At 40.8% G+C, this 20,078-nt stretch overlaps 1 protein-coding gene across 2 annotated transcripts in view; it reads left to right on the top strand.

The window, feature by feature from the left end:
• The window catches only part of ZFPM2 (zinc finger protein, FOG family member 2), a 470,612-nt gene extending 451,256 nt beyond the window's left edge, over positions 1 to 19,356 (top strand). For both annotated transcript variants that reach the window (XM_030304303.1, XM_030304302.1), the window contains 3 exons: positions 10,135 to 10,341; positions 12,659 to 12,883; positions 15,829 to 19,356. In XM_030304303.1, coding sequence (XP_030160163.1) covers positions 10,135 to 10,341; positions 12,659 to 12,883; positions 15,829 to 18,320 — 2,924 coding nt within the window. In that variant the 3' untranslated portion in view covers positions 18,321 to 19,356. The remainder of the gene's footprint in view (positions 1 to 10,134; positions 10,342 to 12,658; positions 12,884 to 15,828) is intronic.
• The last annotated feature ends 722 nt before the right edge of the window (positions 19,357 to 20,078 follow it).

The raw sequence follows: 20,078 nt of genomic DNA, 5'->3' as shown, positions 1-20,078 counted from the left end.
GAAATGGGGCAATTATTTAGCTTTTAGGGAATTATTCTGACCAATTACTTCCAGTTAGGAAAAAATTTCATTTCGCAAGCAGACATCGTGTTGGGCTTTCAAATTATTTGGTACAAATAAAAGAAGTTAATGACCAAACAAGTAAGTATCCCTGTTTCCTCCACCTCGAGAAGCAAAATGTCCCTCTGTATGTGTGTTAAACAGTCCATTTATTCCCTCAGAGAATGGGTTTAATTTACTTGAGTGTGCCTAAGAGGTATCATGCTTTACTCTGTAGACCAATATGTAATCTTTATTAACTAAACTCTGATCATCGATTGACCGTCTTCCTATATACATCTTATATCACATGTGTGAAGGGGATAGACTTTTAGATTAATGCAGAAATGTCTCTGTACATCTTAAATGCTGTAGCAATTTAGTGTATGATATGACATTTGTGTGCCAGAGCTATCTCAAAATGTTGGTTCCTTTATGTGAGATTACTTCTTCTCCAAATGTCCATGGAAATTCTAAAAAAGCCAACCATGGTAAAATCTCAAAGGTCTGGTTCACATAGACATTCTCTTTTTACACGTGGCTTTTTTGCTTTGTTTCACTTCTGTCAGATGTCTGTTTTGGAGGCTGCTTCATTGATTTTTTTCCCCTAGAGTTTTCAGTCTCTAATAAAGCGAAGTAAGACTTAATGACTTAATGCTATGGAGTAGAAGTCGCTAACTTCAACTTTTAATATATACTTAGAAAAGTCCTTAGAATAAATTACTGTAAGCTACTGGTTTCCTTTTGTATTGTTAGGTGAGTTGTGTGTGTGTGTGTGTGTGTGTGTGTGCGCGCGCGCGCGCGCGTGCTTAGCTTTAAATAAAGTTTCAAACTGGTATCCCTATCTATTTGCTTAAGGCTCCTTATCCATCTACATATTGAGGCAGAGAAATACAAAATCTAAATGTGATTTAATTGGTTCAATTTGCTGTATATTTTTATGCTAAGCTTAGGTCCGTATCTTGATGAGCCCAGATGTAGTCACGCTCGAGGTTGACAGCTTCACATTGCTTGCATTTCCTTATTTTTACAAAGCAAGCGTCTATCAATCACACAGATAAATTAGAAAGGAACATGTATAGACATAACACATGGAAAAGATTTTTCAGCGTGCTATGTAATTATTAACCTGATTTTTACTATTGTAAGAAGCCGTGAATTGCAGATAGCACGGACGAAGTTAAATGCTTTTATACTGGATACGTTTTGCTTATACAGAACTCTATAGGTATGGTCGAACAATATAATTGAAGCTTTGTCAGCTCTGTAACCTAGCAACAGATAATACTGTTAGGTTACTGAATTGCTCCTGGTTGACAAGTAGGGAGTATTTTTGTGTTTATCATGTTTGCTAATGATGGGCTCCTTTCCAAAAGGCTTGTCTTAATCTTAATTAGAGTTTATCAGCAGAGGTCTGCATGACATTGTGCAGACACTGATTTCATAAATAATAAAAAGTGCAAGTGAAAAATTTGGCAGGATGGAGAGATATTTAAGGGCACTGCTTCTAGTAAGGGGAGTGTGGATTTACAAAATATAATCGAGTTTGAACTGTGACTTTATTCTTTATTATCGGAACTTGTAGTACACTTCACTGCAGTTTTGACAGCAATTATGAAAAAAGAAATTTATAAGCTTCCTGTTAGGAACCGTATCTGTTTGCACAAGAACTTTGATCATAAACATTACTTAGAACAGTAAGTACATGGTTTTTCAAGAATGTCAAGGTCTTAGTGGTTATTACTTTCTATGGAACCTTGAATGTATCTGTCCTTTTTTGTAAAGGGAGTGGTGTGTGGGGAGACTGGGAAGAGTGACTATGTTTGCAGCATAAGAGGCAGACAAAGAGAGGATCCTAAAATAACCTTTCCATTTGGTGGAAGGGAGAGAGGTATCAGATAGCTGCTTCAGTGCCTGATGTCATTCGATAAAGACTTCACGCCCATGCAGCAGGAATGTGATTTTTGTATTGCTCTGGTTTGTACCATGTGATCTTTCACAGTTTGGGGGGATACATATGATTGATCATTTCTAATAATAAGTGACAAACCTTCAAAATAATAAAGAAGTAAATGTTGTAAAACCAAATGTTAATTCACAAATTTGCTAAGTTCCTAACTGGCTTATTCAGTTGAAAGGTGATGCGAAGTCATTACATCCTTGCTTTGTCCATCTTCCCTCCCCTTTTCACTCATCACACCCACATTCTTCAAATATTAGGGGAAAGGGGGAAATTCAGAGCGGGGTTCAGTTGCCATTTTCTGAGTTTCGAAATCTCCCTACTGAATTGTTTGGACCTGTCTATTGATTTGATTATCAAGAGACTTGTGTTCATAGAGTCTTGCTTTTTCTACCCTATACAGATGGAGAGAGTTCACCCTTAGGCCAGAGATTTTTTTTAAGTTTTTTTTATTTTTTACTTTTTTTATGTTTGTTTACTTTTGAGAGAGAGACAGAGAGACAGAGAGACAGAGAGACAGAGTGCAAGCCCAGGAGGGACAGAGAGAGAAGGAGACACAGAATCTGAAGCAGGCTCCAAGCTCTGAGCTGTCAGCACAGAGCCCAACACGGGGCTCGAACCCATGAGATCATGACCTGAGCCAAAGTCGGACACTCAACTGGCTGAGCCACCCAGGCACCCCAGGCCAGAGACTCTTAATGCCAGAGACGCTCTAAGCCCCTCTGAGGAGCCTCGAAAAAATAATGGAGCCTAACCATCACTCCCAGATATTTTGGTTTGATGGATTTAGAGTAGGACTTGGCAATCAGTGTTGATTAAGAGCTCCCAGGTGAATTGACTGTGCAGTCAAGATTGCCAAGTAGTGCTCTATGCTTATGTGCAATTTTGATGCCCTTTTGGAGCCTAGCTCAACTTGTAATTGACATATGGAATCGTGCAAAGGCTACATTCGTGTTTAATATCACCAAATGAGTTTAATGTGTAATTAAATTAATATGTTTATTAACCAAATGAGTTAATAATATGTGTGAAATGTTTATTATAGCACTTGGCACATAGTAAGTGCTTTCTAAGTGTTAGCTATTCTAATTCTGTGTCAATCTTATTAGAAGGTAACCTGGAGTTATTTCCACATGACAAATATGGACATTATGCTCCACATTGTAGCTATGCACTTAACAGCTAGATCTCAGCACAGTGTAATCTTCTTGACCCTGTTTCATAAAGCGAACCATCTTATTTCTGATTCAGAGAGATCACTGTGCTAATTACTCAAAAACTGAGTGTAAGGCACAGTGTAGTTAGTGAACATCGGAGGTCACTTTGATTTCACTGGGACACCTGGTTTTTCTGTGCAACATCTAGAGCCCAGCTGCCTTGTCTAAATCCCATCTCCCACACCTCGCTCCCTTCCTCCAGTTCCCCTCTACACCTTACCTACACCTCCAGACTTGTGATACCTCAGTAAAATGGGAATAAATAAAAGCCACCTTACAGCTTTCTTGGGAGAAATTAAGACGATGCATGCGAAGTGCTTAGCACAGTGCCGGTACGTAGCACGAGAAACCGCTGGATAAATGTGTGATTATTACTGTTGTTGGCACATTGGTCATAGAAGCTTAAAAAGTTGCTTACAACCTGATGATAATAATCTACAGGATATCTGGCCTAAGGCTGTCATTTTCTATGAGATGGGTAAAGCAGTTCTCCAACACTCAGTAACTGACAGTCAAGCCAGGATTGGAACTGAAGCTTCTTACCCACTGACCAGTCAAGTGCTGTTTCTAGTCCATCTGTGCCCTGAGGACAAATACATTTTCAGTGACTTTGGGTGCCACCTATGCTTCATTATTAACATGTAATCCCTTACACCGAGATCGTGTGCTCTTGAGGGCTGTGCAAAGGAAGTTGTAAGAGCTTTATCACCTAAGCATATATGATATTACCACATATGCACCCCGTCCCCTTACATAATTCTGTTTGTTTTCAGATCAATATACTGCTAGTTTGGGTTTGCGTATTAAAAATTTGCTGGGTTCGGGGGTGCCTGGGTGACTCGTTTGGCTAAGCCTCTGACACAGGCTCAGGTCATGATCTCTCAGTTCGTGGCTTTGAGCCCCACGCTGGGCTCTGTGCTGACAGCTCAGAGCCTGGAGCCTGCTTCAGATTCTGTGTCTCCTTCTCTCCCCGTGCCTCTCCCTGACTTGTGCTTGCTCTGTCTCTCTCTCTCGCTCTGTCTCAAAAATAAATAACATTTTAAAAAATAGCTGGGTTTAAATCTGGGGGCATTAAACATACTACTGCCTATGAAAACCACAAAAAACATCTGTTTAGATTCCTTAAATTCCATATCCATAGAGAGTTGACAGGAACACTCCACTGGTACTCAAAACACAAGCAGAAATCCAAATCAACAAAATCATCAGGAGCTACATCACTCACAATTTTCAAACCCACACGATATCCAGAATTCATCCAAATGAAAACAGTTAATGTGGCCAAATATGACCAACTCCCATCTTAGCAACCTCATTCCTCTAGGGACTGAGCTTTCAAGATGCTTTCTTTGTTAACGTAGCTTTGCTAGGAAAACTGAGAAGGGAGGAGACCTTATTTTGTTGTTTTAAGCCATCTCCTATGAGGGGTGCCTGGGTGGCTTAGTTGGTTAAGCATCTGACTCTTGATCTTGGCTCAGGTCATGATCCCAGGGTCATGAGATTGAGCCCCGTGTTGGGCTGAGCCAGCTCAGTGTGGAGCCTGCTTAAGATTCTCTCTCTCTTCCTCTGACCCTTTCCTCCCAAGCTCTGTCTCTAAAAAGAAGTTCAAAAGCCATCCTATGTGGAAAGCACTTTATAAAAATTAGATTCTATCTTTAGCTGTGGCTAAAACAAACTTCTGCAAATATCGGAGGTTCATTGTGGTGGCTTTTACCGAAAAAAACGGTGCTCTCATTTTTTCCCAATGGTTTTGATTGTGATACAGTACATATGACATTAAATCTATCGTAACCATTTTTAAGTGTACAATTCCATGGCATTAAATACATTCGCATTGTCACGCAACCATCAACATGGCCCATCTCCAGAACCCTTTTCATTTTGCAAAACTGAAGCTGTATATCCATCGAACAATAACTCTCCATTTTCTCCTCCTGCAGCTCCTGACAACCACTAGCCCACTTTCTGTCTCGGTGATTCTCAATACCTTAAGTACCTTATTGTACATGGAATCGTGCAAGATTTTTGTCTTTTTGTGACTAATTTATTTCACTTAGTATAATGCCCTCAAATTTCTTCCATGTTTTAGCTTATGTCAGAATGTCCTTCCTTTTTATTTTTTTTTAATTTCCTTCCTTTTTAAAGCCGAATATTCCATTGTATATATATATATACCACAGTTTGCTTATCCATTCATCTGTCAGTGGACGCTTGGGTTACTTCCATGCTTTAGCTATTTTTTCATCATGCTGCTATGAACATGGGTGTGCAAATATCTCTTGGAGACCCTGTTTTCAATTCTTTTGAGTATATACCCAGAAATGGAGTTGCTGGATGGTAAAGTAATTCTATTTTTAAACTTTTTTAAAATTTTTTTAACGTTTATTTATTTTTGAGACAGAGAGAGACAGAGCATGAACGGGGGAGGGTCAGAGAGAGGGAGACACAGAATCCGAAACAGGCTCCAGGCTCTGAGCTGTCAGCACAGAGCCCGACACGGGGCTTGAACCCACGAACCGTGAGATCATTATCTGAACTGACTGAGCCACGCAGGTGCCCCTTAGAATGTTTTATTAGAATCTGTAATTGAAACCATGTTACAATACTCGACATTTCTCTCTCCCTATAAATGACTCCCTCAAGTTGAATACTCTAAATTCACCATCTAAAAAACTCAGCCAAACAGCTTCAAAGAGCCAACCCTTGATTTTTGTGGTGCCATTTCTTGGTCCCCCTATAACTTTTCCAAATAGATGTTCTCTATATTTTTAAATGGTCCCTGCCCTCCACCCACATCTTAATTGTTGAGACTTCCCAAATTTCAATCTGCTCCTTTTTTTAAACTCTATAGTCTTCCTGCATTACCACATCAAGGCAAAGAGTATCCACAGTCATTTAGAACGTGCTGGTGACTTCCAAAAAAATTTTTTTTTTTTTTCCTCCAGCCTTATGTCTTGTCCAAATTCCAACTGCCTCCTCAATACATTCATGCTGAAGTCCCCCTCAGGGACTTCAGACTTTACATTTTCAAAGCAGAATTCATTATTTCTGTGCATGCACATACATACGACAAGCACACACATGCGTGTTTGGAGTCGGACAGACGGAAGTCTAAACCATGATTCCGCACTGGCTATGCATATAGCTTTGGGCAAGTTAGTTAACCTCTCCAAGCTTCAATTTTCTCAACTCTAAAACAAGGAAAATATCACCCACCTCACAGAATAATTGATGGGATTAAAATAGATGAAATACATAAACCACTTAGCCTATTGGGCCCAAAGAAAGTGCTCCTAATTAGTACAATTGTCTTCTTGTTGTCTGTATAATACCACTGTTAATACACCAGTTTTACTGTCTCATTAATGGCACCCCCGCCTCTGGTTTCCCAGACCAGAACCTTCCAGTTATTTTCAATAGCCTCCTTTCTTTTACTCATCTGAGGAGATCAGCCCAGTTCTCTGTCTTGAACCTGGCCCTTCTCTCCCTCACAATTTACATGTCTCACAATTGAACTAGCACAACAGTCTCCAAATGGCCCTCGTGGCAACATGTCCTGCCCCTAGCCCCGTTGACTGTCCTCATTACCCTGAGATCTTTATTCTGGGGGAGAAAAGCCCCTGCCGAGAACTTGTTCATTTATTCACTCAAACAAGTGTATGCCACATCTTCCCACCATGATGAGCCAGACACAGCCGCCTTGATCTTACTTTCCAAGCCCCCTGGACCTACTCTAAACTTTTTGAGGGGAGGAAGCCCTGATGATAACGTCTGCTAATTCCAGTGGCAAATGCTGCAACTTTCACCGTGGCAGATTTCAACTCACCAGGGTGATAGCCACTAGCACGCAAAATTCCCGACAATTGGCTATTGTGCTCTATGATCCCATACAGGCTGGTGCAGTCACACCCTTGCCTGTAACCAACCTCTCTCCCTCAGACCCCAAGCTCCAGCAAGGTGGCCTCTGACCATTACCAGGACCAGTCAGGCTCTTCCATCATCCTGCACCTGCACGTATGTTCCTTCCTCTGCCAGTAATGATTTCCCTGCTGGGTCCCCTACACACACTTCTGGCATTTTACCTTTATTCTTTATGAGTCAATAAAAGTCCCCCTGGATGAGTTGCCTGACTCCACCAAGAAGTGTCCATCATTCACTCTCGCATTTTCTTTAGCATTAGGGGATGGCACCCACCACGTGGTATTCTCGTTCATCTGCCTATGTATGTACATTCTTAGTTGTTTGTGAAGGCAGGGTGCCCAGCCTGGCACACAGCAGAGAGTTCAATGAATAGCTGATGAATGAATGATGGGAAAGATTAAATCCTAACACAACGGAGACTTTCTCATCAAGTCTACACAGTGCATTTTCAGTCTGATCCGGCCTTTCTCAAGGGTATGCCCCGACTAAACCATAAAATGAGGTAAAATGATAAAGATGACAGGGGCACCTGGGTGGCTCAGCTGGTTGAGTGTCCGACTTCGGCTCAGGTCATGATCTCGTGGTTTGTGGGTTCCAGCCCCGCATTTGGCTCTATGCTGACAGCTCAGAGCCTGGAGCCTGCTTCCGACTCTGTGTCTCCCTGTCTCTCTGCCCCTCCCCCACTCATGCTCTGTCTGTCTGTCTCTCTCTCTCTTTCTCTCCCTCTCTCTCAAAAATAAATAAACATTTCTAAAAAATTTTTAATGATTAAGATAATGAAATATGAAACATTCAGTATGTCAGAAAACATAAATATTACAATTGCTGGGCTGTCTAATAATGTAGAAAATCATTTTTGCTTACTTTTGATTGCACTTAATAGTCCTGAATCTTATTTTGTTTACTTATAGGATCTTTCTGGTTCAAAGTTTGAGCACAAGTATTCTGAGCTGTCCTGCTGCATGACTCACTGCTGGGGTAGAGATTAGTTATGAGTGGTACTTTCTCTAAACATCTCAATTTCTCCTGGAAACCTGAGTCCAAACTTTTCCTTTTTGAAAGATACCCATGGCTGGATTTACCAAAAGTACAAATTTGTGAAAAGGGGTAAAATATCACCCATCATGTAAATTCACCACTGAACTTCAGTGATTCAGTTCATCACTGAAATCCAGCGACTCCAAAAGAGCAGGCTTTGAAATAAACCCGAATTGCCGTGACTTGCTCTGCCCACCCCACCTCTCTACTACAAAGACTCACTTAATAAACTACACCCCAGAGGAAAGATAAGGTGCAAATGATTACCTTGTCTATAGCTGTAAGTAGTTTGGATCTGTACGCACATCAGAGAAGGCTTAGCAGCTGAATGCCCAAAGCTTCCAAGAGGGAAGAATGGGCACCGGCAGAAACACCACCACTTAGCCCTTTTCAGTGCTCCACGGTTGCCACAATGAGGTGGTTCAGCTTCTGTTATTGGTAAATAAATAAGTCAGTGCCAAAGTGATTCTGTTTTGCAACTTGGGTAAACTTGGGTGCTTTCAGATCCGTTAGAGTCAGTGAAAAAAAGTTCAGTTGTTTTCTGCCCTTTGGGTATATTTTTCACCTTGAGTCTATTTGTGTTTCCTTTTGCGACTTTCACACAAATTCAAGGTGTGTAATCTGGGCTTTATTTTTCCACAAACATCTACTGTCGTGGACGGTACTGCTTACTCAACCTTTAAAACGTAATCAGCCCGTGTAATTAACTGTCCAAGGTTTCTCTGGAAGTGTCCCGATTTCTTCTGTGTAACTCGGCCATATCGTATGCTGTTGTTATCTTTTCCAGCAGATTTTACCACAAGTTGTTTAAAAACTATGATCTATTTAAGGATGGAAAAAATGAAGTGCCGTTGAAGACACAGTTATGCTGAAAGATAAACAGAGCAATATTACTTATCAGAATGGGTACAATTTTTGCTTGCTTAATGAGTACAATATATAGCTTTGCAATATATACACAATGAGAAAAAAAGCTTTATAACATATCAAGTATGCCACATTATTTCAGGCATAACTGTGGAGGATACGTATCTAGGCCTGAGAGTGTAGATAACAAAATATAAGTGCTTTGCCTGTCTAAACATGTTAAATAAATGAGCATACACTATCGCATTGCAATACATTAGAAGATGTACTTGCATAGTTAATTTTCTTTTTAATGCACCACACGTGATCATTTGAAGTGTGGAGCCAGAGTATATCTTAGTATTTGAAGAAAGGGTTCTTTTCATTTAAACAAATCTTTATTTAAATAAGCCTTTTGAAAAGGATCTTTGGCATATCTCCTTTTCAGGAAGTTCAATCAGGGTAAACGGAGATAAAGAAGCCGCATTATAAGGAATATTATATAAGTAAAGATCACTAAGCCAAAAAAAAAAAAAAAAAAAACAAATGGCAGCAGACATACGGAGAGTAAAACTAGCTGGCGTGTCGTTTTAACTTTCTAGATTTTAGGAGCTTTTGTTTACTCTTTTTTTACAGTTTTAGGCGTTTAGGTATTTTGGGAAGGGAGAGGGAGGGAGGGAGAGAGAAAGAAATAACTTCTGACTTCCATGAGGTACAAAAAGAGGGACTTCAAAGGCTCACCTGAAATAAATTTCTGTGGTTGGATCCCCACCATGCCTCCTCATAAGCGTGAGACCATGTAATAGCACGGTTAATGATTAAGGCAAGCCCCAGAAGGCAAACGGTTCACAAAACTCTCTACAGATTATGTCTGTTCTTGGCTCTTAGTCCTGTCCTACTGTCAGTCACTGAACAGTTCATGAAATGCAAGGAATACAATTTTCCACATAGGAGGGCAGAGGAGCACAGCTATTGTCTCCATCGGACACTCCACCCCCCATAGAAAGGGATGTGAAAAACATGAGAAGATGCTATTGACATCAATCTAGTGTGCGGCGGGCTCGAGCATTCTGCGTCAATTCTATCTTTCTCTTTCTTTTCTCTTCTTAATAGGGGGTCAGCTTTGGTGCACAACCACGAAGGCCATCTCTGAGGGTGAAGAGCTAATTGCCTTTGTGGTGGATTTTGACTCAAGGCTACAAGCTGCCAGTCAGATGACTCTTGCAGAAGGGATGTACCCTGCACGCCTGCTGGACTCAATTCAGCTGCTTCCTCAGCAAGCTGCCATGGCTTCTATTTTGCCTACAGCTATTGTCAATAGTAAGTGCTGAGTGCAATAGCCCAGTACAATAGCTTTGTAGTGGTGATGGGTATTTATGGGACAAAAAAAAAATGTCTACTGACAGGCAACCAGGGACAGACTTTTTTCTCCAGTGTTGTGATTTCATTTTATCTCTTCTCTAACTTTGCGCGCGCGCGTGTGTGTGTGTGTGTGTGTGGTCACTTCTCATGAGAGTATGAAAAGAACACTTCTATTCATTCATTTCAAGTTGGATTCTCAAATGTCACACAAAAACTGACTTTCTGAACTAGCTGAACAACATTTAAGGCTACTTAGTTATGAGAAATTGAAGAGCTTTCATGGATGCTTCTTTAATAGAATAATATAGTTATGCTTTAGGAGCCATAGAGTTAAAAACTTTTTAGAAAAAGAAAAAAATAATGGGGCATCTGGGTGGCTCAGTTGGTTAAGGGTCCAACGTCAGCTCAGGTCATGATCTCACAGTTCGTGGGTTCAAGCCCCACGTTGTGCTCTGTGGTGACAACTCAGAGCCTGGAGCCTGTTTCAGATTCTGTGTCTCCCTCTGTCTCTGCCCCTCCCCAGCTCACACTCTGACTCTCTCTCTCTTTCTCTTTCCCTCTCTCTGTCTCTCAAAAATAAATACACATTAAAAAAAATTTACTTAAAGAAAAGGAAAAAATGAGAAACCAAACTTTGATCAGATATAGTAAGAGGAAATATAGCCTCAGTAAATCAAGACATCAGCTAATACAACAACAACAAAAAAAGAGACATAAAAAAATAAAGAAAAATACATATACACTGAGAATAATTTATGTGGAGAATTCAAAAATATGCTCTTGCAAATATGCCTTTGTGATTATTTTGTTGAAAAGACTAGTGAACTGAGTTTGTATTCCTTGAATACAAAGTGAAACTTTATATAACAGAAAATCAGTGGTCCAATAGTCCAGGGTTTGAGTTCTAGACTCAGCTCTGCTTTCTTCTAGCTCTGTGAGAAAATCCAAATAGCAGTCACATCTTAAGAGAATAGATTCCAAAGCTAGTAGGTTTGGAAAACCTGAAAATCCCTAAGACTCTGAATGATGCAGAAATGCAGATATTGTAATGATGTCTTGATATTTAAAAAATAAATAAATAGGGGCACCTGGGTGGCTTAGTCAGTTAAGCTTCCGACTTCAGCTCAGGTCATGATCTCACGGTTCATGGGTTCGAGCCCCGCGTCAGGCTCTGGGGGCTGGAGCCTGCTTCAGATTCTGTGTCTCCCTCTCTCTCTGCCCCTCCTCTGCTCATGCTATGACTCTCGTGCTCTCTCTCAAAAATAAACATTAAAAAAAATTTTTTAAATAAATATAAAATAAATACATATTCAACAATAATTACATTCTTACCGTCCCGGTATCCTTGAAAGAAATTCTCAGGTGTATCTGGAATTACCCTACGTCCACACAGTGAATCCAGTACACCCAACCCCAGGTAATATTTTTGGATCTCCTTTATGTAAATGTAGTTATTTTCTCTTACTGGATCTTTACGTGGATTCTGGTAGCGAGGAAGCTGAAATAACATAGACCCAAACTGAATTTGTGGCAAAAGGAGTTTGGTTACCAGGGACACCAGGAGCACCTTATACTATTGTGAGGCTCCAATGGGTGAAGGTTATTTTTTAATTATCTTCCCTCTGAATCCTTCTCTGACCTTGTCCTTCCTCACCCACCTAGTGTCCCTCACCCAAAGCACTCCTCAGATGCCTCCAGCAGAATGGTCATTACAGCCTAATATAATTATCTGACCACTTGTTCATCCATCCCAGAAGAGTGTAAGATCCTTAATGACGGCTTTTTGGTGTTTCGTTTTGCTTTACACCCAGCTCAGCATAGAGTCCAGCCTATAGTCGGCTTTCTATAATTAATTTATTAAATGAACAAATGCTGTCAGTAGTTGGCATCAGGCTAACTTTAGTTCAGTGATCAGATCCTTGCCTTTTAGTCAGATAAGCCCATTCACATTGCTCTTTATACATGCATATTTTTCTAAACCATAAATACATTATGAGCAATTTAAAATGAATCTCCTGTGCTTTTAACGTGGGAGTCTCCCACGGTACCACTTTCCGAAGAGTCTGTGGGAAGGTAAATTGCACTGGGTGTAACATTTCTTTAAAAGCTTAGTCCTGCACTGCGGAACAGCACCCAGGACTGCACTCATCGCTGTCTGATTGCCTAATTCAGAACCTGAGAGCGGTCTCTGGGAAAAATGGAACTAAATGCCGCTTTACCCGTGGTTGGTTCCAAATGGGCAGCAGCTAATGTGTCCCTGTGTTTTCACCTGCAGAGGATATATTTCCTTGCAAGTCTTGTGGCATCTGGTATCGGAGTGAGCGGAATCTGCAAGCCCATTTGATGTACTATTGCAGTGGGAGGCAAAGAGAAGCCGCCCCAGTATCAGAAGAAAATGAAGACAGTGCTCCTCAGGTTTCCAGCCTGTGCCCCTTCCCACAGTGCACCAAGAGCTTTTCAAATGCCCGAGCCCTAGAAATGCACCTGAATTCACACAGCGGTACGTGCTTCCCTTGTTTCTTCTTTCGCTCCAGAAGACTTTATCCTTCTCTGCATATATACGTGCATTCATATATGCAAACATTGAGAATTCTACACCTAACTGTGCCTGTGAAATCAAAATCAAACTTGACAGACCAGCTGATTGTTCTCTTATGTCACTTGTCATCGGTATATTCTGCTCAAAGGATTTGGGTCTGAATTCTTTCCTAACAATTAGTGTATTCAGATTGCAGGCCAGATTTTGTTAACGGCATCATTTGCGAAATAGTCTCAATACCCTTTGTGTATTGTCATTAATATTCATTGATTTAAGTGTCAAGTGATCTTTGGAAACTGACCATACTGTTTCCCACATGGTAGGAAATACATAGTAGGTACATACAAATAAGTATTTGCTGAATTGAAGTAACACTGTTATTTTGATAGATCCAATTACAGTCACACTTGAGAGAAATTAACTTTTAAACACGAATCCATAAAATGCTCTTGACTTCTAGAGGTTGCGTAACAGCTTCGTCGAATTTTATGACATAAAACCACTTTCAGCACTATGTTTTTAAAATCCTTAAGAAAAATTAAGCTAAAAAACAAATAGGTTTGTTTTGTTTTCTTTTGTTTTGTTTTAGCTCCCTCTTAACAGAAAGGTTGCAACTATTCCCATTTTCTTTTGGAGTTATATGCCCAATTATCGGTGGCATCATCACAGAGTATTCTTATTCTGTATTTTTTTTTAAATTAAGTTAATCTAATGTACAGGATTATATTAACTTTAGATAGTTCTAGGAATATTTTTGAATAGGACAAACCAAGGTTTAGCCTTCAGAGTTCTTGAGCTTTTGTAATATAAAACTTATAAGGTACTTCTGGGTGACTTCCTTGACCGTTTTTGCTTGAGTTGAATAATTAAAAAACTGAAATAGGTGCTGAGTTTAAAAAAAAAAAAAAAAAAAAAAAAAACCTAGCTCCAACGCTGTAGTACAGTGCAAGCTTTTGTCTTTGAACCTATAAAAATAGGCAATTTCCTTTCTAGTCATTCTCTTCCCCTTCCTACAAATGAGCTACCATTATGTAGGTGATAAAGCAGAGGAAGCAGAAACAGGTCAGTTGTCTCAGATGGTGAATAGTCAGTCATTCACAAAACAAAAATAGAGATAGAGGGATCTTTCAGCTAAATAGAAAAATGAGTATTGGGTCAGTTAAGGAGAAAAGGAGACAGGAGTAAGAAGTCCTCTTTTATTGCTATACGACTGGGTTTCTTCTACCATATTTTCAGCCAATAAATAGAAAAGGCAGTTCTCATTTTAGTCTAAAGTGCAGAGGGCACGAGCCATGCCTGACTTGGCTGTGTGCCAACAAATGGGAACTAGAGTTGACCTTAGTGAGGAAAAGTGTCCAGATCTGAATTCAATACATGGGGGGGGGGGGGTGCGTTTTCCTCATAACCACCAAACAATTCTCCAGATACCAAAGGCGTGTCCTATGATTTAACTCAAATCTGACACTATCACCTGGAGCAGAGTCAGATTCCACAGATTAGGGGGGGTCAGCCTCCTGCCCCAACTTCAGATGCCAGTTGAAAGCCCAGATTGTTACCTGTGCTTCGACCAACTGGCTACAAATCAGAGGTTACTAAGATCCCTCTTTGGGTTCAATTAATTTGCTAGATTGGCTCACAGAACTCAGGAAATCCATTTACTCACAAGATTACTAGTTTATTATAAGAGGTAAAGACTTAGGAACAGTAAGATGTAAGAGATGCCTAGAGCAAGGTTTGCGGAAAGGGTGAGGAGCTTCCGTACCATCTCCCAGCCTGTCATTCTCCTCAAACCAACTGGGAAGCTCTCTGAAACCAGTCCTTTCGGGTTTTTATGGAGGCTTCATTACCTAGGCATGACTGATGAAATCGTTGACTGCTGGCACTTGAACTCAATCTCCAGCCCTCTCCCCTCCCCTCCTTCCCCTCTGGAGGGGAGGAACTAAAAGTTCAAACCCATCAATTGCAAGGTTGGTTCCCCTGGCAACCAGCCTCACCCTTAGTTAACCTAGGGTTTTCCAAAAGTCATTACATTAACATAACAAAAATACCTTTATTCCTCTCATCACAGGAAAATTCCAAGGATTTAAGGAGCTGTGAGCCAGGAAGCCTGGTCAAAGACCTAATATAATATATATGAATGACCAGACACACATGACTTTATAAATCACAGTATCACAGTAAGGCTTACTCACCAATCGTTGGTGATATTCAAAATATTTTATAACTGACTAGAAACAGGTGGTGATTGGTCAACACGGACGTCAGTCCTAAATGACTTTATTAAGGTACTGGTGTCTACCAGCTGAATATCAGCCCTGGATAGAGATAAACCATGTTCAGCAAAATCCATGCATAAAAATCTAGAGTTGTACCAAAGATAAATTAGGAGGCTATTGATTACTTTGCAAAATTGTTCCTACTTGGATTCTTCTGAATAAATACCTAACCTGGTGCACTGGGAGTTATTTGATTTTCACCTAGTTTATCGATATCAACTCTGATGTCTACCTGCTTCTTCCTAGTGCAGAGCCTAGTGTTGTAATGAGAAGGTTATTGGATTAGAAATTACAAAATCTCAGGTTTGGGCATGGCTCCATCATTGAATAGCTTTAGTACCATAATCAATTCCCTTGACTTCCTTGAATTTGTTCCCTGACCTGTACAATGCAGACAATGAAAGCTGTCCCACAGGATATGATAATATACTTGGCTGTGCTCTGGAAACCATGAGGTGTTATTACTCTGATGACCAACCTGACAAAAGACGTCGCGAGAAAAAAAAAAAATAACAGTATCGCAAATGAGATTCTGAAAGATTTCAGTTCGTTCCTGCAGTGTAAAGGTTCACATCATTAGAAAACCAGTGCACATGGTTCTCAGTGTTCTTATTTTGTATGTCTCTCCAGGAGTGAAAATGGAAGAATTCCTCCCCCCTGGTGCTAGTCTAAAATGCACCGTCTGTAGCTACACCGCTGATTCCGTGATCGGCTTTCACCAACACCTGTTCTCCCATCTCACTCAAGCTGCCTTCCGATGCAATCACTGCCACTTCGGCTTCCAGACTCAGAGGGAGTTATTGCAGCACCAGGAGCTCCATGTCCCTGGAGGCAAACTTCCCAGAGAAGGTGATATGGAGCACTCTCCAAGTGGAACCGAGGACAGCTTACAGCCAGCCACAGACATGTTGACCAGAAGCGAACTCCCGCAGAGCCAAAAGGCGATGCAGACTAAAGACGCGAGCTCTGACACAGAGCTGGACAAGTGTGAGAAAAAGACTCAGCTCTTTCTCACGAACCAGAGACCAGAGATACAGCCTACGGCAAATAAACAAAGCTTTTCTTACACAAAAATCAAGTCTGAGCCCTCCAGTCCAAGACTTGCCTCATCTCCGGTTCAGCCTAACGTTGGGCCTTCTTTCCCTGTGGGCCCTTTTCTGTCTCAGTTTGCTTTCCCCCAAGATATCACAATGGTCCCTCAAGCTTCAGAGATCTTAGCCAAGATGTCTGAACTGGTACATCGGCGACTGAGGCACGGAAGCAGTAGCTACCCTCCCGTGATTTACAGCCCTTTGATGCCCAAGGGGGCCACTTGTTTTGAGTGTAACATAACGTTCAATAATTTGGATAATTATCTAGTGCACAAAAAACATTACTGCAGCAGCCGATGGCAGCAGATGGCCAAGTCCCCAGAGTTCCCTGGCGTTTCAGAAAAGATGCCTGAGGCCGTGAGCCCCAACACTGGTCAAACCTCCATAAACCTTCTCAACCCAGCTGCTCATTCTGCTGATCCCGAGAACCCACTTCTTCAAACATCCTGCCTCAATTCTTCCACTGTTTTAGATTTAATTGGGCCAAATGGGAAGGGCCATGACAAGGACTTTTCCGCTCAAGCTAAGAAGCTCTCCACCTCTAACAGCAGTGATGATAAAATTAATGGAAAACCTGTTGATGTGAAAAATCCCAGTGTCCCCTTAGTGGATGGGGAAAGTGACCCAAATAAGACTACCTGCGAAGCTTGCAACATTACCTTCAGCCGGCATGAAACATACATGGTCCACAAACAGTATTACTGTGCCACACGCCACGACCCTCCACTGAAGAGGTCCGCTTCCAACAAAGTGCCTGCCATGCAGAGAACCATGCGCACACGCAAACGAAGGAAGATGTATGAGATGTGCCTACCTGAGCAGGAGCAAAGGCCTCCCCTGGTCCAACAGCGATTTCTTGACGTAGCCAACCTCAGCAATCCCTGTACCTCCACTCAAGAACCCACAGAAGGGCTAGGAGAGTGCTACCACCCGAGATGTGATATCTTCCCAGGAATTGTCTCAAAGCACTTGGAAACTTCTCTGACGATCAACAAATGTGTTCCAGTCTCCAAATGTGACACTACCCATTCCAGCGTTTCCTGCCTCGAGATGGACGTGCCCATAGATCTCAGCAAAAAGTGTTTATCCCAGTCTGAGCGGACGACCACGTCTCCCAAAAGGCTGCTGGACTACCACGAGTGCACTGTGTGCAAGATCAGCTTCAATAAAGTGGAGAACTACCTGGCCCACAAGCAGAATTTCTGCCCAGTCACAGCACATCAGCGTAACGACCTGGGCCAACTCGACAGCAAAGTATTTCCAAATCCAGAGAGCGAAAGAAACAGCCCCGATGTCAGCTATGAAAGAAGCATAATAAAATGTGAGAAAAACGGAAATCTGAAGCAGCCTTCCCCTAATGGAAACTTGTTTTCATCCCACTTAGCAACCCTGCAAGGCCTGAAAGTCTTTAGTGAAGCGGCTCAGCTCATTGCTACAAAGGAAGAAAACAAACATTTGTTTCTTCCCCAATGCCTTTACCCCGGGGCAATAAAGAAGGCAAAAGGGGCTGACCAGCTTTCTCCATATTATGGAATAAAGCCAAGTGATTATATTTCTGGTTCTCTTGTCATCCACAACACTGACGTGGAGCCGAGCACAAATGCCGAAAATGAATCCCCTAAAGGCCAGGCTTCCTCCAACGGGTGCGCCCCGCCGAAGAAAGATCCCCTGCCGCTGTTACCCAAAAACAGAGGCATGGTAATAGTCAATGGTGGACTGAAGCAAGACGAGAGACCTGCCGCCAACCCACAGCAAGAGAACATTTCCCAGAATCCTCAGCATGAAGACGGCCACAAATCTCCCTCTTGGATCTCTGAGAACCCGTTAGCCACAAATGAGAATGTCTCCCCAGGGATTCCTTCCGCGGAGGAACAGTTGTCTAGTATAGCAAAAGGTGTGAATGGCTCCACCCAGGCTCCCACCAGCGGGAAATATTGCCGCCTGTGTGATATTCAGTTCAACAACCTCTCAAACTTTATAACTCACAAGAAGTTTTATTGCTCATCACATGCGGCGGAACATGTCAAATGAAATAACTTCATAAATAAACACCAGTCACCTTTGGTACCAGTGTTTAGTATGTGGTTCTACCCAGTCCAGAAAACAGAAACAAAACAAAACAAAAAACAAAACACAAAAGCTGTTTGAATTACATCTGGGCAATCAGGAGATGATTCAATAAGGCTGAGTTGAAGACTTAAGGTGTAATTTCATTACAGTCCATTAGTAAAGTGTATTATTGGTGCCATTTTCAAAAAAAAATTAATTTATTTTACCAGCAGTATTCATAGCTGTGGTTATGTTATTTTTTATTTAAAAACTTTATATTAAAGTCATTTGTAATGTTATTGTATAGTTATTGTGTAGCACATATGGTTTGCACAGTATAGTAGCTTTTAAAGAAAATAGTCACGAACAATACCGAAAAGCATTTTAGAAATAGCTTCAAAAGCACTTGTGGATCTTGATTTCTTCTTATATGCTGTTGCAGATATATGTATATGCTAAAATATAACTTGCAACGATGTTCTAAATACACATGCTATAAGTTCGCCTTAAGATTTCAATTCTTGGATAATCAGGCTCTGTTTGCACTTTATATTTTAGCAGATACAGTCTCTTAGTCACTAGGCTTTGCATTTGTATGTAGCTGTATGTTTCTGTCCATTTTCTTAATCTTAAACATGTATGTTAAATGAAGATGGCAATTTTTTTCTTGTATAGTACTTGTATTTTCTTTCGCTGATGCAGCTCTGTCTCAATTTTTAAACCTTTGCTGTTAAATGCAATACTTTATAAAGAATGAACAAAATTACTGGAAGCAGTATTGTAAGTAATGAGGTAGTGTTAATCAGTTTTATCTTTTGAAAGGCACAGTCTAAATCGAAACCCTAAACTCAATGCTGCAAGTATGAATTTAATTCATATATAAGATCTATTTAAATATAAGAGTAGCAATACTGCACCTGGTGATCACAAAGATAATGTTCTACTTCTGATAGAAATGATTTCTCAACAAATATTGTTACTATGCATGTATATGGATGGAATAAAATTCCAGATTGTTGGAGAAGTTTGGCAGACTTTTTTTCTTTAAAATACAAAGGAAAGTCTATATGTCTATTCTTTGTGGTGAGAATAGGTTCAAAATAGCACTGAATAGCTGAATGCTGAATATTATATATATATAGATATAGATATCTATATATACACACACACATATATATATGTATATATATACATATATATATATATGGTGACAAATCAGTAAAGGAATAGATTGTCCATTATATGTTCCTAATTAATATAACACATATAACATCTCTCCCCCCACCACTGTAGCACAGAAAGAAAACAATTTCATAAAAGACTTGCAAAGCCTATGCACAAGAACTGTAACAAACGTTGATGAAAAGCACCCAACTTTTAAATGAAGTTTACCAGAGAGAGAGAGAGAGAGGTTTGCCTGTCAAGGAGCCATGAAGTGGTATAGTCAAGCAATTCTGATGAGTGAAGACATACAAATTTCATGCAATTTGCACAAGACCCTAGATTTCACACATCTCGCTTGTACTTTCCAAGGGTTTGCATACTGACGGGGAGGGGAGAACAGGGGATGTGAGTCAGATCATGAAGGACCTCATGGGGTATCCAGAGGTGTTGAGGTGTGACTCAGCAGGCAAGATGGGCACCTATTGCCAATCAAGACAAACCGCAGTCTGCTGCAGTTTTAGAAACATCCAGATCAGTTACCTCACCTGTAGTTAAGATGCACTATTCACAGGCAGG

The sequence above is a fragment of the Lynx canadensis genome, chromosome F2, assembly GCF_007474595.2.
Source record: "Lynx canadensis isolate LIC74 chromosome F2, mLynCan4.pri.v2, whole genome shotgun sequence".
Taxonomy (NCBI): domain Eukaryota; kingdom Metazoa; phylum Chordata; class Mammalia; order Carnivora; family Felidae; genus Lynx; species Lynx canadensis.
Note: the sequence above shows the minus strand (reverse complement) of the source record. Positions and strands in the feature narration are given on the sequence as shown.